Genomic DNA, 15,608 nt, shown 5'->3' with positions numbered 1-15,608 from the left:
AGTCTAAAATCACCTGTGTAAACTTTCAGGAACCTTCTCACAGGGAGCTATTCTTCCAATATTCACGGAAGCAGCTATACAATAGTGTTCAGGGAGGTCAAGCCAATGCAGCCATGCACAGGCAGCTTCGAATTAACAGAATCAAGTCCCACTGCAGGCACATTTGCTAGCTTTCGCACACTAAGCAGACAGACCAGAAGTTACAATCAAACTTTGATATTCTCATCTCCTGATTCACTGTCATCACTGCCATTCTCAGGTCTGGAGCGGGACAAGTTCGACAACAAGACTGTGTCCTTCGAGGAGCACATCACATTGGAGCACAACATCTGGAACTACCTGTACTTCATAGTGCTGGTGCGGGTGAAGAACAAAACGGATTACACTGGGCCCGAAAGCTATGTCGCGCAAATGATCAAGGTACGTGTCCCACTCTCTTTGGGGACTTGACCTGGGGTTCACGCAAATCACCGATGCTCCGTAACACAAGGTCTTCAACCAGGGAGGTTTTGCATTGGATAGTGAAGGAGGGGTAGACTGCTAGTAGAGAACAGGAGGGCACGAGAACATAGTTTGTGGAGATAAAATTACTTTTTCAAAGCAGTTTTTTGAGAAAGCAGAGAGGGGAACAGTGAAAAAAAGGGGGTGGGGCTTAGACAGGTGAAAGCAGAGAAGAACATAAGGGGACTAGAAGCGGAGAGGGAAGAAAGCCAGGCGTATGTGTGCAAGAGGTTTAAACTTGTTAGAAAGAAGTAGAAGAGAGGAAATTGTATTGTATAAGAGAGGCTGGGGAGAAAAGAACCTAGTTGAAAGGAAGGCAAGGAGATTAAGGGTAAGCCAACAAAAGTGTCAGTGAGAGAAGGGAGATTGGAAGAGGTGTTGGTGTGTTTGAGAAAGTAAAGCTACAGTATGAAGCAGAGAAACTAATTAGACATCAACCCTCAATGGCCGATCCTGGCACAGGCGTGGAAAGAAGATGATAGATGAAAAACGCTAGGCAGCGAAATGGCATGGCAGTGAGCAAGCGAAAGGCAAGTGGGTCATGGGATCCCATCAAAAGGACAATTGTATAACGCAGATCTCTATTTCTTGCAGAGTAAGAATCTGGACTGGTTCCCCCGCATGCGCGCTATGTCGCTAGTAATCAACGAGGGTGAAGGGGAACAGAACGAGCTCCGCTGCTTGCAGGACAAGTTGAACGGCACAATGCGGCTGGTTTCCCACCTCACCGGACAGCTCAACGAGTTGAAGGAACAGGTAAAGACCTAGGCATAAAACCAGTGCACAAACAGGTTAATGAGATATGGGGCTGCAAATGTGCCAGTTTTAGTAGCCAGTGCCTCACAATATTGGACAAATCTTTTACTAGAAAGAACAGGTAAGGATCCAGCATACATACAATTCCCCCACTTGATTGGACAGGTCTTTGAGATAAAGGAACCGGTAAGAATCCAGGCACTGAACGAGTAACCTCTTTTATCAGAAGGTCAAAGAGACAAGGAACTGGAAAGGTTCTGGCAACATATCCTTTGTGCCACCATATTGGGTGAAGTAAAGGAAGCACTAAATACCCAGGCAATGATGCCAATGTTAGCCATACTAGACAGGTTAATGCGTTAGAGAAACATATATGTACTGTTATAAAGTATTCTAGGATTGGACATGAGCCAGACATAGAACATTTCCCAACAGGTCTTTATTGGGACTAAACAAACAAACTAAATCAATTTCCTTAAACCCTGGGAACATGCATAAAAGTAACTTAGCGGTCCGGATAGTTGCGCCCACAATATACAACAGTGACTTTTGCGATGGTTCATGTACAGTCAAAAGCAACACTTCTTTCAGTTGTCCATAATAACCAAAACCCCATGTCCATGGTGTAGTGAGAGTTTATAAATGGATGGGTTTGAATATTTTTACAAGGCAAGGATTGAGGGGTGATCACAGGCCCCTGCATTCAGCAAACAGTGATTACACCGGAGATGGAGTGAAAGGGGAGAAGCAGGAGAAGGCTGGTGGTTGTGAGTTGAAGTGGGTGTCCATAGAACTAGAGAAACTGTAAGTCAGCGTGGGAGAAGGATGGCTGGAGATGTTCAGACTAGTGGTTGAGATCTTAGATTGGAAGAAGAGTGGCAGAGCATCGCAGAGTTTGTTTGATGGTGGTCAGTGTTCGGCATGTGCCTTAAGAAGATCTGCTCAGGGTTCTTCGCCTCAGAAATACTAGTTGTATACGTCTTTTTTTCTAGGCCGCCCCAGACTGTCAAGCCTATATTGTCTTTCTCTGTGATCTACCTAGAACTATAAGGGGCGCAGCACTGTGCCCTTTTAAGGCAAGGCCCTCAAAACGTATGTGCAAAACCCTCTAAATGTGGACTACTCTTTATTCATGCAAAGTTTTTATGCAAATGATTCGTAGCAGGCAGGTTGACCTCCATTGCCGACTAACTCCTGAATGATCAGGGTCTAGATTTGTTCAATCAAGTTTCTCGCTGTCTAGGCCCTTGCACTTGGGAGGATGGGGATGAAGAGATAGCGAGGGCTGGATTCTGACCCAGTTGGTATCCATCAGTCCGCTAGTCGCTCCATTCCTAATGCTGTGCTCCCTCTCTCTCTCTCTCCTGTAGATGACGGAACAGAGGAAACGAAGGCAACGAATGGGCTTCGTTGACGTACAGAACAGTACGTGTGGGAGCAACCAAATTGCAAGGACCCAATCGGATATGAACAGATAACTAGACCCACACTCTCCATGGACACATGACCTCTGGTTGCGGAGTGCTGTGATGCCAAGCAGAGGAGGTGGGGGGCAATCTATTGATCCTTCTGCCCCAACAGAGCAATGCAGGACACAAGACCACGTGCCAATGGATTCTTATCCGCCGTTTTCTAAGCGTCCATCGAAGCTAAAAGGCTTTGGAACACTGAGAGGAACTTGTATGCACACACTGAATGCAGCGCTCTCGTTCACTATGAGTTGTTGAGGTTTTCTTCACAGATACACAAACGTGTTGCAAACCACATCATTTGAATCACCTTTTAGTGCATGTGGAGAGATAATTTATTTAGGGGTCCTGTTGTTATTTGGGTGACTGTGGATTTTAACTCCCCATTTTATACTTGACATCCCCCCACCAGTTACATTCTCTGCTTCATCCCCCCCCAGAGTGGTCTGCGCATACCCCAAATACTTCTCGAAGGCCCTCCTAAAGTTTCAAAGGCATATGGAGGAGAACCATCCTGAGCTGCTTTTCAGACTGGCAAGGATATGATTGGAGGAGAGATAAAGGGTGTGCTAAACTACCAGAGAAAAGCCCAAACGTTCCTTCAACCAACAATGGGAATCTATGCACTGCCCACCTAGCACAGTGGTGTGGGACACAGAGATGCCGTGGTAGCCCGCTTAGCAAGGCTGGGGAAGGGTCTGCATCACTGTTTACTGTAGAAGGCAGGCGGTAAGCAAAGGTCTGGCAGTATACATACACGTTTTTACTCCACACATACTCACACACTACACACAAAGGGGTCAAAAGCAATATTATACGGAGACATTACTGTAAAGCAGGTGCATTAACCTGGCTTACATCCAGGAGATGCTGCCAAACATATGCGTCCAGCGTCGGACCTCAAATCTAACTCCAAGAGGACTTTCTACCTCCTGCTCCTCGAGCCACAGGTGCGCGTGCTGCAGCCCATTTGCTCAGCTGGTCCTGCAGCTTCCCATCAACATACCGCTGGCAGCAACGATGGACGGCTGAGGGGGAGGACATAGAGTCAGGGTCTAAGGCCGCCAAGCTAGCGGCACACTGGCACACTGGCACGCCTGCATGGGTATGGTGTAGGGGCACTGTGAGGGTTGTTTGTGGTGAAAGGAGGGCGGGAAACTGAGGGAGTTCATGTTACTCTTCGGGGTGATGTCATATGAATCTCTAATGCCTGAGATTGAAGATGTAAATTTTCTTTTAACAAAATAAAAATGTGAGATCATTTCGTATGTGTGTATGTAGACTAGAAAAGGACATTGGAGGAGGCCGTCGGAATGAATTTCGCTGCAGGGTACTTGGCTCCTGGGTTCGGGCACAGGAGCCGCAATGCTTGGCATAGGTTACATGACATGCATACAACTATGAAAGTCCAAGAGCTGGCTTAAGAGGGAATGGTGTTCAGTTCTTGCAGGCAAACACATTGGTCAGCGAGCAAGAACTCCTATTGTACTCATTGACGGAATGCCGCCAAGTCATCAGAAGTGAAAGAGGTCACCTGCAAAAGGATACAGACACCATACTTCCCAGAGGAAGCTGCCAATCTCTGAAGTGTCCCTGCGAGATGAGAACCACAATCTATTATGTTTATCTGTCTGCTTGTAACGCGCCGGATGCCCGCAGGCATCAGGGTGCGGGAAACCAAGAAAGATCAAATACACATAGTACTCTTCTCTGAAAACTATGATTGGGTGCAGGCGGAAGAAATCGGCTCTATTAATTGGAACAAAAAAGTTTTGAGCAATTTCCTGAACCTCTGGTAACTCACTTCTTGCCGTAATACCGTCGGCGTATTGTTCCAGTAGATTACTGCTTTCACCGGGAAGGATTTTCCTTGCCCTGGTGCACGCTTGGCACAGGGTAGATTCAAGGTGCCCCTGTCGGCTGATCTTAAGCATCTTCCGGGTATATAAAAGGAGAAATGTTTTTTAAAATAGCTCCGGGCCTCGCCATATAAGCATCTGTGGATTATTGACATGGCTTTAAACTCTATCCTCCACTCTTAACCAGTGGAGTGCTCTTCTCCCTGTTGATACATGTTCTCTGTTTTTGATATTCTTGACTGCGAACTGCATCATTTTGTATGACTTGGCACTTTTGCAATGGCCTCTTCGTGGCACCTAGCAGTAAAGTGTTGCTGTAGTCGAGATGCGACAAAATGATAGCTCTAGCAATTGTCGTGGCATTAGCTTCGTTAATGTAGGGTCTTATCGCTATTGAAGAGGCATTGCCACCAGACACCCAACTTTAATAGGGCAGCAGATGGAGTTCTGTTGACAATCACTCGAGTGGCATGATGTGGAAGAGCAGAGCTAGGAGCAGAAGTGGCAGATCAAGGCATTTACATAGAAACCTACTTCTTTGGTTGTAGCAGGGATAGGGGAGTTAACATTGGGCATGTGAAAGGGCCAGTCCGAAGAAGCAAGCAGAAGGTATTAAAAAACAGACCAATTGCACTTTGCAGTGAGGTTGTTGTAGGTTCCAATGGTTGGCATGTTCCACTATGTAGGCTCTGGGTTTGGATATTGCGTTTGTTAATCTCTTCCTTTCTGGGTGTCAACCTTAGAGGCACTCACTTGAGCTTCTAAAAAGGGACCAACAAAGACGCTCAGAAAGAACTATACAGAGGCAACACGTAAACCAAAGTTTGTGCCCAACCTGCAGTCTGGAGACTCTTAAGAAAGTCCCCCACCCTGCCCTTATGTCACCAGAACACAGACCATTTATCATGTGGCTAGAGATTAGGCGTTCAGCCCTTCCTACATTCTAGATGTATGCCAGTCCGGGTGTATATGGTGCCATACAGTCCTGGCGGTGAGAAGATGCATATGGGGGAAGGTGACACTTGCCTAGACGTGTATTACACATATTCTTGTATGAACTAAATAATTAACCAGTAATTTCCAAAATTGAAGCTCATGGCCTTGCCCTCACTCTTGTTGATACCTAGAAACTAGTGCACTGAGCCCTCCAAGGAAATGCCTTACAAAAATCTGCTCTGGATCTTAAGTTTGTTAATTAAAGATGCCTACTGGTGACTACGTCCATCTCCGAAGACCTTGGTGCAGATAGATCCTTTGTGCTCAGAATCACAGCTGTATGTGACCAACAGTAGGTGGTTGAGGCAGCTGAGGTTTAACTCTCTTCTCGATTTAAGTGCTGAAATAAGTGCGAGAGCGATTAGATAGTGACCAAATAATCAACGGGCAATGGACAGGATCAAGATCTTTCTGATCAAAAGATAAAGCAACCCACAGGCTAAGGTTGATATATGATATGGTATGACATTTATAACGCGTCTATACACAAGTGTTTCAAGGCGTGATGAGGCAAGGGAGGGGAAACAGGCCAGGTGACAAGGAGATCGAAAAAAGTGCAGGGGAAGGCAGAAAAGTGCAGGGGAAATGGGAGGGGGCAGTGCAGTATATAGGAAACAGTAAATAAATAAAGAAAATAAATAATAAATAAAACGTGCGGCTGGTGGCAAGTGCAAGTGCAGACATCAGGTGTCAAGTGCTAGCAGGAGCTGTAGGGATACAGAACAGTCCGAGTGCAAGGGTTGCCAGGGGGCAGTGCAGGTGTGCAACTGGCGGGGAGGGGACCAGGGCCAGAGACCAGAGGGTAGTCAGGTAACTAGTGCAGTTCCAGATTCAGCCGGGAGAGCAGCAGGGGAGAGGAGGAGAGAAAGTAGAAGCAAAGAGGAAGGTCTTGAGGTGCTTCCGGAACTGGAGATGGTTCTCAAGTTTCAGAGAGGCAAGGAGGTTGTTCCAGAGGGAGGCCCTAGCAGAAGAAAGAGATCTACCACCAGCTTGCTGCTTGGAGAAGCGACTAACACTGAGGGAGTTGGAGGCAGATGAGTGAAGAGCTTGAGAAGGAAGATATTTAGGAAGAGAGAGTTGAAGGTATTGAGGCCCCAGGCCCTAGAAGGCCTTGTGGACAATGCAGAGGGTTTTGAGCTTAATCCTCGCCACCACTGGGAGCCTGTGCAGAGATTTTAGTGCTGGAGAGATACGATCCCTGGGCTTGAGGCCAAGGACAAGTCTTGCAGTCCCGTTTTGAATGAGTTGCAGAGAGTAGAGGCAGGCAGATTTAGAAAGAGGCTGTTGCAGTAGTCCTGCCTAGAGAGAACCAGAGTTCTGGAGACAGTGAGCTTCTTGTGGAAGGAGAGGAAAGTAAGAATACCTCGGAGCAGGTGCAGCTGGTAGTGTGACTTCTAAGAGACATCAGAGATGTGAGGAGAGAAGGAAAGTGTGGAGTCGAAGATGACCCTGAGGTTTTTAGCCTCACAGGTGGGAGCAGGAAGAGGGCCAAGAGAGGTCGGCCAGAGAGTGACATTAAAGGAAGGAGCAGGTGTGCCAATGAGGCGAATCTCAGTCTTACTGGCATTGAGGCAGAGATCATTGGCGGCACACCACTCCTGGATGGCGTACAGACGGTCAGAGATGAGAGAAGGAGAAGAGGTGGCAGAAGGGAGCCTGAAAATGAGTTGCGTCATCCGCATAGTACTGAAAGTTGGGGCACAGAATGGCAATGCATTGGGAAAGAAGTGCCAGGTATTGGTTGAAAAGCCAGGGAGAGAGGTTAGACCCCTGGGAAACACCACAGGTAGACATGGTGGAGAGGAAGGACCCAAGTTGGACCTGGGAAGATCGATCGGAGAGGAAGGAGGTGAGCCAAGCCAGGGCCTGATCGGTGATACCCAGGTTATCACAGAAACGGTTGAGCAGGATGGCATGGTTGACCGTGTTAAAGGCAGAAGAGAGATCAAGTAAGATGAGGACACAGGGGGTGTTGGAATCAAGGTTGGAAAGCAGGTCTTCACAGATGTTCGGCAGCTCTGAAGCCAGACTGATGGTCATGGAGGCAGCCAACAGATGCAGAGTGACGATTAAGCTGGAGGTGGCCAGCTTTTGCAGGAGTTTGCCCAGGAAAGGAGTGATGGAGATTGCACAATAGTTAACCGGGCAGGAAGGGTCGGCAGAGGGTTTCTTAAGAAGAGGGTGCACAAGGGAGTGCTTAGGGGGGAGGAGAAGACTCCAGAGGTGAAGGAGTGGTTGCAGAAATCAGCCAGAGCAGGAGCCAGGGTGTCTGTGTGGTGCTTGATGGTTTTGGAGGTACAGGGATGAACCTGTTTTGATGAGACTTTCATAGATCGGACTTGTCTAGAAACCTTGTCTGAGGAGAATAGGGGACAGGCAGAGAAGGAGGGAGCAGAGGTAGCCGCAGAAGGGCCAGAGGAAGAGCAGGGAGTGGAGGGAGGAGGGGGAGAGGAAGAGAGAGAGGGCGGGATGTCCTGAGTTTTAGAGATGAAATGAGAAGCCAGGGCCATGCAGAGGGCCTGGGAGGGGACAGGAGAGGTAGAGACTGCAGCAGGATTGGCCAGCTCCTTGCAGATTTTAAAGAGTTTGGCCGAGTTGTTAAATGCCGCAGAGACGCAGGCTTGGATATGGGCTCTCTTCTTGGTGTGGACAGAGAGCCGGTATTGCCTTTGGAGCAGGCAGCAGGCTAGTTTGTCAGAGGATGTACGGGAAGCACACCACCTCCTCTCAGCCACCCTGCACTTGCGTTTAAGGGTAACGAGGTCTGAGTAGTACCAAGAGTTGCACTTGGTTTTGGGCTTCAAGCGGATCCTCATGACAGGGGCAAGAACATTGAGAGTATTTTTAATTTATTTTAAATTTATTTATTTACAAGTATATACCAAAACAGAATCATAGTACAGAAGGATAATGAAAAAACACCAAAATCAAAAGAAGTAATTGAACACATTCCAGATCTTCTCATATAACGACAACTTACATTTCAATTTGTAGATCAATTTTTCTGTTCTAGACAGACAGTGCATTTCCTGGACCTATTCCTCAAATGACGAAGGGATCCGACCTTTCCATCCTCGAAGAATCAACCATTTCGCAACAATGGTTGCTCTAAAAAAACATTTCTTAAGGGCGGAGCTGACATCAGCCAGCCCTGAATCTTCCCCCAGGGTCATTGTCTTAAAATCCAGGACAGACCCTTCACCCAAAATTCTATCACACACACCACAAATTTCAATCCAAAAATTCCTGACCCGCACACAGCTCCATAGCATGTGTTCCAATGATCCAACGTCCTGAACACAACCCCAACAATCAGAATTGTCAGTCATGCCCCTTTTATGCAATGTTTCCAGACACCAATACACATGATTCAGAATCTTAATTTGTCGAGACCTTTCACTCACATTCAGCGAACACAAGGAGACGTTTCCACACATATTCTGCCAGGCTTCAAGATCAATATCAGACCCAATTCTCTCACTCCACACTCCCCTTAGATTGTCATTACTCTGAAAATGTGACACAAAAAGCTTGTATAACCTACTGGCTAAACCACCTTGCTGACTGTTAGAATCTGTCAGAAAAATATTCATGTCCAAAGAGTCAGACCAGTCCACATCACCCACAGACCTCTTGAGGCGTCTATAAGCCGAGTCTGACAAATCATCAAAACTCCATCTCTCTCTCAGCTCAGCAGCTATCAACCACCGATCATCATTCCCCAAATCAGAGACCCGTTCAATATCCATTAGGAACCATTCAGGCCAAAAATACGTCTTGGAATTATCCCTAATCCTAGGATTCAGCCAGATAGAGGCATTCTTACACTTAAATGCGTCCCTACCTAGCAATGACAAGACTTCAATCCAAGAGTTACGCAAAAAGGACGTAGTCAACATACTACCTTCCGGAATCATTGTATTGGTGGTCAATAAGGGCTTCTGGGTCCAGCAGCCCGTAGGCATTCAAATTTGCCACCGCCCAGCTGTCCAATTCACCATTCAAAAACGGAACAAAATAATGAGCAGAAAAGGCCAAATGGTAGGCCTTAAAATTCGGAACCCCTAAACCACCTAAATGAATCAGAAGCTGTAATTTCCACAGACTAAGTCTAGGCGGTTTTCTGTCCCATAAAAATTCCTGAACAAGACGGTCTACATCTTTCCAATAACTACTCTTAATTTTCAAAGGAAGCATGCTAGACACAAAGTTAATCCTGGGAGTCAAATTCATTTTCAGGGCATTGACTTTACCCCACAGTGAAAGATGAAGCAACAACCACCTTTCTAAATCCAATTTACAATCCCGTATAACCACACTCATGTTCTCATCAACCATACGGGAGACAGGAAACGTCAGCCATACTCCCAAGTAGCGCAAACGCCCATTACACCAAGTGAACCCCAGTCCCTCAACCAGAGTCTCATCACACCTGTTGGACAGAGGCAACACTTCTGACTTCAAGCGGTTAACCTTGTATCCCGAACAATCATGAAAATTCGACAAAATCCCCAACAGACATGGCAGGGACACTTCCAAAGTCTGCAGCACCAACAAGAGGTCATCAGCATAAAGCCTTCTCCGCATCAAGGGAAAGGACAGCGGCATCACAGTCCAATCTATCTGCCATTTCCATAGTAAGCAACAATTTCCTGATATTACTGGACGTACGCCGATTCTTCATGAATCCAGATTGCTCCCCACCAATCAAAGTCGGCATGAACTGCACTAGGCGCATAGCGAGAACCTTGGCCAAAATCTTATTATCTGTATTGATAAGGCTGATTGGACGATAACTAGCTGGGTGGTTGCAATCCTTACCTTTTTTCAAAAAGACCGAAATAGACGCATGGTTAGTACTCTTAGGTAACGACCCTACCAGTTTGCTAGAAACAAACATATCTCTCAAGAGCTCCAAGGCCGAATTCGGGAGGATCCTATAAAACTCACAAGGGAGGCCATCTGGCCCTGGTGATTTACCCACATTCAGCCCTGAAATCGCGCTTTTGATCTCATCATTCGTTATCATATCACCAAGAAGATCACGGTCAGCATCCTGAATCCTAGGCAAATTCAAATTACCAAAGAGGTCTTCACCCCTACCAGTAATACCTGCCTCATTGCTATACAGATTCTCATAGAAGTCACGAAAAATTGAGTTACTTTTAATGGGATCAAATGCAATTCTACCCTCCATTTCAATCATAGAAGCAATTGCCGACTCTGAAATCCTTTTCTTCAACTGGTATGCCAGCCATCTGTCACAACGCTCTCCCTTTTCGAAATAAGCACACTTACAATAGAACAAACCACGCTCGGCCCTCAGTGACAAAAAGTCTTCCATTTCTTTTTTGAGTTTTTTCAAAGCAGCCAATTTCGCAGAGTCTGTTGATCAAGCATCAGATCCCGAGAAATCTCACCAATACGCAAATCCACCTACAGTGGATGACGGATCCTTTTTCAGAATGGTTGCACAGACTCTTTTAGATTTGAATAATTCTAATGTTCTGCTTGGGGGTGACTTTAATACTGTGGTTGATCCTATACTGGACAGAAGTCAGATCGGCCGTGTGCTGCGTTGTGATTATCATCATCAGGCGCTTAGATCACTCTTGGAGGAACACAATTTGAAAGACATGTGGCGTATGGAGAACCTCGACAAACGTCAATACAGTTTCTTTTCTAATGCGCATAGTGTGTTTTCTAGACTAGGTATGATTTTTACTGGTGGAAATGTGTCGGAAAGTTTTGTCTCTAGTGGTATTGGTAATATTTTATTGAGTGATCATGCCCCTGTTGAGATGCATTTGAGACTTAAATTTCAGTGTAAAAGAAGTTTCTCATGGAAGATGAACACCTCTATTTTATTGGATGATGATATTTTGGACCGGATTGTTTCGGAAGCTATTTTGTTATGGAGAATCACTCAGAGGAAATCAGTGTGGCTAATACATGGGAAGCATTTAAATGCTGTATGCGTGGTGTTTGTTTAGGGCTGTCTCGTGGTAAATGGAACAAAGAGGAGAGTAAGAGGTGTGATCTTGAACATTGAGAGTATTAGATATAGCAGAGTGAGGCATGGAAAGGGCTGTGTCGGGGTGTGAGCCAGCCAAGGGGGGAGGAGAGGGGGGGGAGAAAGTGGCAGCGAAAGCCTCAACTGACACATGCTTTATGGGTCGGATAACCGAGAAGGTAGGTGGCAGTGCTGGAGTTAGCTTGACCTGGGGGGTAGAGAGGCTGCGATGGGAGGAAAGGACCAAAGTGATCACTCCAGGAGAGAGGAGTGGTGAGAGGGTTCGAAAGGGGAAGGTCTGAAGAGATCAGGACATCGATGGTGTGCCCTGCAGAGTGAGTCGGGCCAGATGGGAGAATAGAGAGTGAGAGAGAGAGTTGTAGAGGTCACAAAAGCGCCAAGTGGAAGGACAGGAAGCATCCAGGTGGATGTGGAAGTCTTTAAGATCGAGGAGTTGTGAGGTTGAGACCAGGAGGGAAGAGGAGAGGTCCGCCCACTCAGAGAGGAAGAAGGAGATCTGACCAGGTGGCCGATAGATGGTAGCCACAGTAAGTGAGTGGCCAGGGGAGAGAGAGAGAGAGCCTGCAGACGAGGCATTCGATAGAGGAGTAGGAATGACAGAGGCAGGAATCCACTCTGGGAAGATCAGGGCTATACCCCCTCTGAACTGTGGATCTGGGTGGCGGGGAGTATGTTTTAGCTATCAGGGAGGAGAGTATCAAAGCTTGTGACAGAGTTGGCCGTGAACCATGTCTCGGTGACCGAGTACATCGAGGTCAAGTCCCCCCAGGAGGTGGCAGATGTCAGAGGAGTGTTTGACAGCTGAGCGAGAGTTTAGAGTGGCAATATGGAGAAGGCTGCCGTCCTTGAAAGACTTGGGGGAGGGGTACAAATCAGAGGTACACCCTGCAGAGGTGTAGAAGAAGCCAGAAGGGGAGCAGAAAAGGACAAGGTAGCCCAGGAAGAGACAGCAAGGGTAGGCAAGGAGGCTGTGGAGGGAGGAGAGGGGACTGCAGGAGAAGAAAGGAAATTGATGAGGGGTGGGAAGCTTCTATAAAAGAGGAGAAGGTTGGCTTGAGGTCCTTGGACCAAGACGGTACCATTCAAGTAAACATTAATGATGACCTAAGAGGAGTGGAAGGAGGCCAAGAGGGCCTGCCACCGGGTGCCACCATAATGGGAGAGGAAGAGAAGGGAGAGAGCACAGAGACCATGTGTAGAGTCCATAGGTCTGGCGAGGGAATGACAAAGATGATGTCAGCGAAAGTTCACCTAGGGGAGGTACTGGTATAGGTGTCAGCGATAGGGAAGCCTGTTTTGGAAACCAGGATGTCCTTTTTCAACTTTTTCCTAACAGATTTAGTGAGGCGAGCAGGATAGTCGGTCGATCGATCGAGAAGCAGTTAGAAAAGATGGGAGAGACAGAGAGCATCATGGACTAGGTAGAGAGAGGAGATAAGAAGAGGGGAGAACACTAGGGAAGGACACTGAGCAGGGAGTAAGCTGACGAGACGGAGAGAGATGAGACAGGTTGACAATTGGGCAACTGGGGAACTATCCTCCTCCCTGGCTGAGTCTACCCAACTTGAACAATGGCCCCTTCTCCTGGCTAGTATTGCCAATGAGCTCCTTTTATGCTCTAGTCCTTTTGATCTGGGTATTATGGTGGACGCTCTGAAAGATTGGGTACTCGATTTACGGCAATCTAAAGTAATCTTGGTCTCTCATATAGTCGTGCCCTCTAAACTGACTGCGTTGTCAATGCCCTCCAAGTTAGACAACGCTTGCCAAGTCAATTTGCAAAGGGCTACAATAGATAAGGACACGCAAACTGCTTTTCCAAGCGAGTATGCCTTAGGGGGCGAGGGCCAATATCAGTCACTGAAGAGAGAGTCAATAGCCCCAAGGTCGACCTCATAGACCCATTACCGGAATTATCTCCATTGGCATCTACATCTAGCCAACATGCAGTTAAACAATGAGCAGCGGTTACTGTTATACCTAAGAAGGTATCCCGACGGAGTCTTCAACAAAAAAAAAAAAAAATCACAGTTGCCTAAATTAAACAACCTGAGTACTTTTGATTTCATCATGGACCAAAGGAACATTGTTATTACTAACATCCCGAAGATTGAAGGAAAAGAACCCAAACAAGCCTTACGTAATAAAGTCCTTGCCTGGCTATGACAGAGAACCAGAGCGGGGGTTGTCAGAATGGCTGATCTGATAATTCTGCGCAGATTGGAATTAAGTGACTGGTGTAGTAAACCTAACCGTGGCTGTGTCATAGTTGGCTGTGGGGGCAGTACTCTTCCGCTTTTCTAAGAAGCTGTAAACACATTCCTAGAGGAGCCTCACATTGTAATTTAATATTGTACGGTGTTTTTTAGATGTTTGCTTCCTTTTACTGCTCACCGGCCATCCCTACTGCGCCCTTTTTTAGTTCACTGCTATCTTGACTGTGGTTATCTCTGCTGACAGGACTTTATGTAACCACGTTTATCTTCAGCTCTGCTAATGTTGTAACTTTATGTTTTATGTTGCTGATGCTGTACCTGTTTGTCTTTATCTGCGCCCTCACGCCTCAGGGTTCAAGGCAGCGCGATACAAATTGATTAAAGTATAAAGTAAAGTAAAGACAACAGGCGCATAGATAATGGTAGGAGGTTCACTAAATAAGTGCTTTGCTAGGGGAAAGCCACAGCACGGCACCAATTTCACAATGCAATTTCTTTTTTTTTTTTAAACACAAAGAAAAAACAACACACCTAAGTTTGAGAGTCCTGAAAGTGGGGAAAAGGCCTAGGTTTCAAAATGCAATTTTAAATACTTTCACAATGCAATTTTTAACACAGGAGAATAATAGGAAGAGCACACCTAGGTCTGTGAAGCGTCCATGTGGCTATGTGTTTACAGGGCCACTTCTATCTTACTTAGTCACTGCTGGTAGATGGCTGGCAACTGGCTTCCCCTGCTGACACCTGCAGACACTAGCTGGAGCCGCCTCAGATGGAGCCGCCCTTTGCCCTGGGGCCCTTAGCTGCAGTGCTGCCGGGCAGAGGGCTGCCCACGGAAGATCAGTGAAGACCAGAGGTAAGCCAATCAGGGGAGGAGGGTGGGCTGGGAGGCGGAAAGGGAAGGCAGACAGGTTGTGGAACGAAAAGGGACAAACTCGAGGGCACCAGGCCCAAGAGGCAAACAAGAGGGCTATAAAATCAATTGCCGGTTGTCTTGACAACTCGAAAGGAGAACCGCATTTGCACTAGAAATGAGCCCAACAGAAATATCCCAAAGACCCTACGGAAATAAACTCGAAGAGGAATATAGATAATGCCCTGTAATACAACAATCTCAGTGCAAGTGGCGTGTTCGAACCTCCAATTTTAATGATGAGAGTTCCAAACAAAACTTATATTGCTCATAAAGTTAGCGATGGATGAGGTCACAATTTCAAAGTACACTGGTAAAATGCTTAATATGATGGAACGCCTAATTTAACAGCGGTCTGGGTTTCGCCCCAACACAATCACGTAGCGGGGAGGACGAAATCCCAAACATTGCCTTCCAGCGAGAGACCCTGAACGGCGTGCGTTTCTCTGAAAGATATACCTCGCTGTACCCCCTCCTCCCTTTTAGTTCTCATAGAAGGTTGCCTTAGGGTCAAGACTTTGCGATGTTGTCTCTGCGTGACCTTGAACCTCTCAGTTCCCTGTGCAAACAACTTTGCACACTTAGCCAAGACTCACTTTGTTAGGTGGTGGACTACCTTTTATCTGTGTGTTGTGACGAGGTAGAGACAAACACCTTTATTCATTAATTGACGGGAGGGGCTGCATGGATACTTCTAGAAGATGGGGTACCAACATAGAGCATGCTCAGGTAACGTTGAGGCTGGAAGAATAAATCAAAGAGAAATGAGCTCATAATGTCCTTGATACAATGTCTAATCTTTATTCCAATCCACACACAGAGCCAGGGCATTTGCACCCAGTAAAGCATTCTTCACTGCACATA

General features: G+C 46.7%; 1 protein-coding gene across 1 annotated transcript in view; it reads left to right on the top strand.

Moving 5' to 3' along the window:
• ITPR3 (inositol 1,4,5-trisphosphate receptor type 3) overlaps positions 1-3,987 on the top strand; it is a 510,867-nt gene extending 506,880 nt beyond the window's left edge. The window contains exons 56-58 of the mRNA XM_069633522.1: positions 260-420; positions 1,096-1,257; positions 2,628-3,987. Of these exons, the coding sequence (XP_069489623.1) occupies positions 260-420; positions 1,096-1,257; positions 2,628-2,735 (431 nt within the window). The 3' untranslated portion in view covers positions 2,736-3,987. The remainder of the gene's footprint in view (positions 1-259; positions 421-1,095; positions 1,258-2,627) is intronic.
• Positions 3,988-15,608: the final 11,621 nt, after the last annotated feature.

This window comes from Ambystoma mexicanum, chromosome 13, assembly GCF_040938575.1.
Source record: "Ambystoma mexicanum isolate Mex_15411 chromosome 13, UKY_AmexF1_1, whole genome shotgun sequence".
NCBI lineage: Eukaryota > Metazoa > Chordata > Amphibia > Caudata > Ambystomatidae > Ambystoma > Ambystoma mexicanum.
This window is presented reverse-complemented; position numbering and strand designations above follow the sequence as displayed.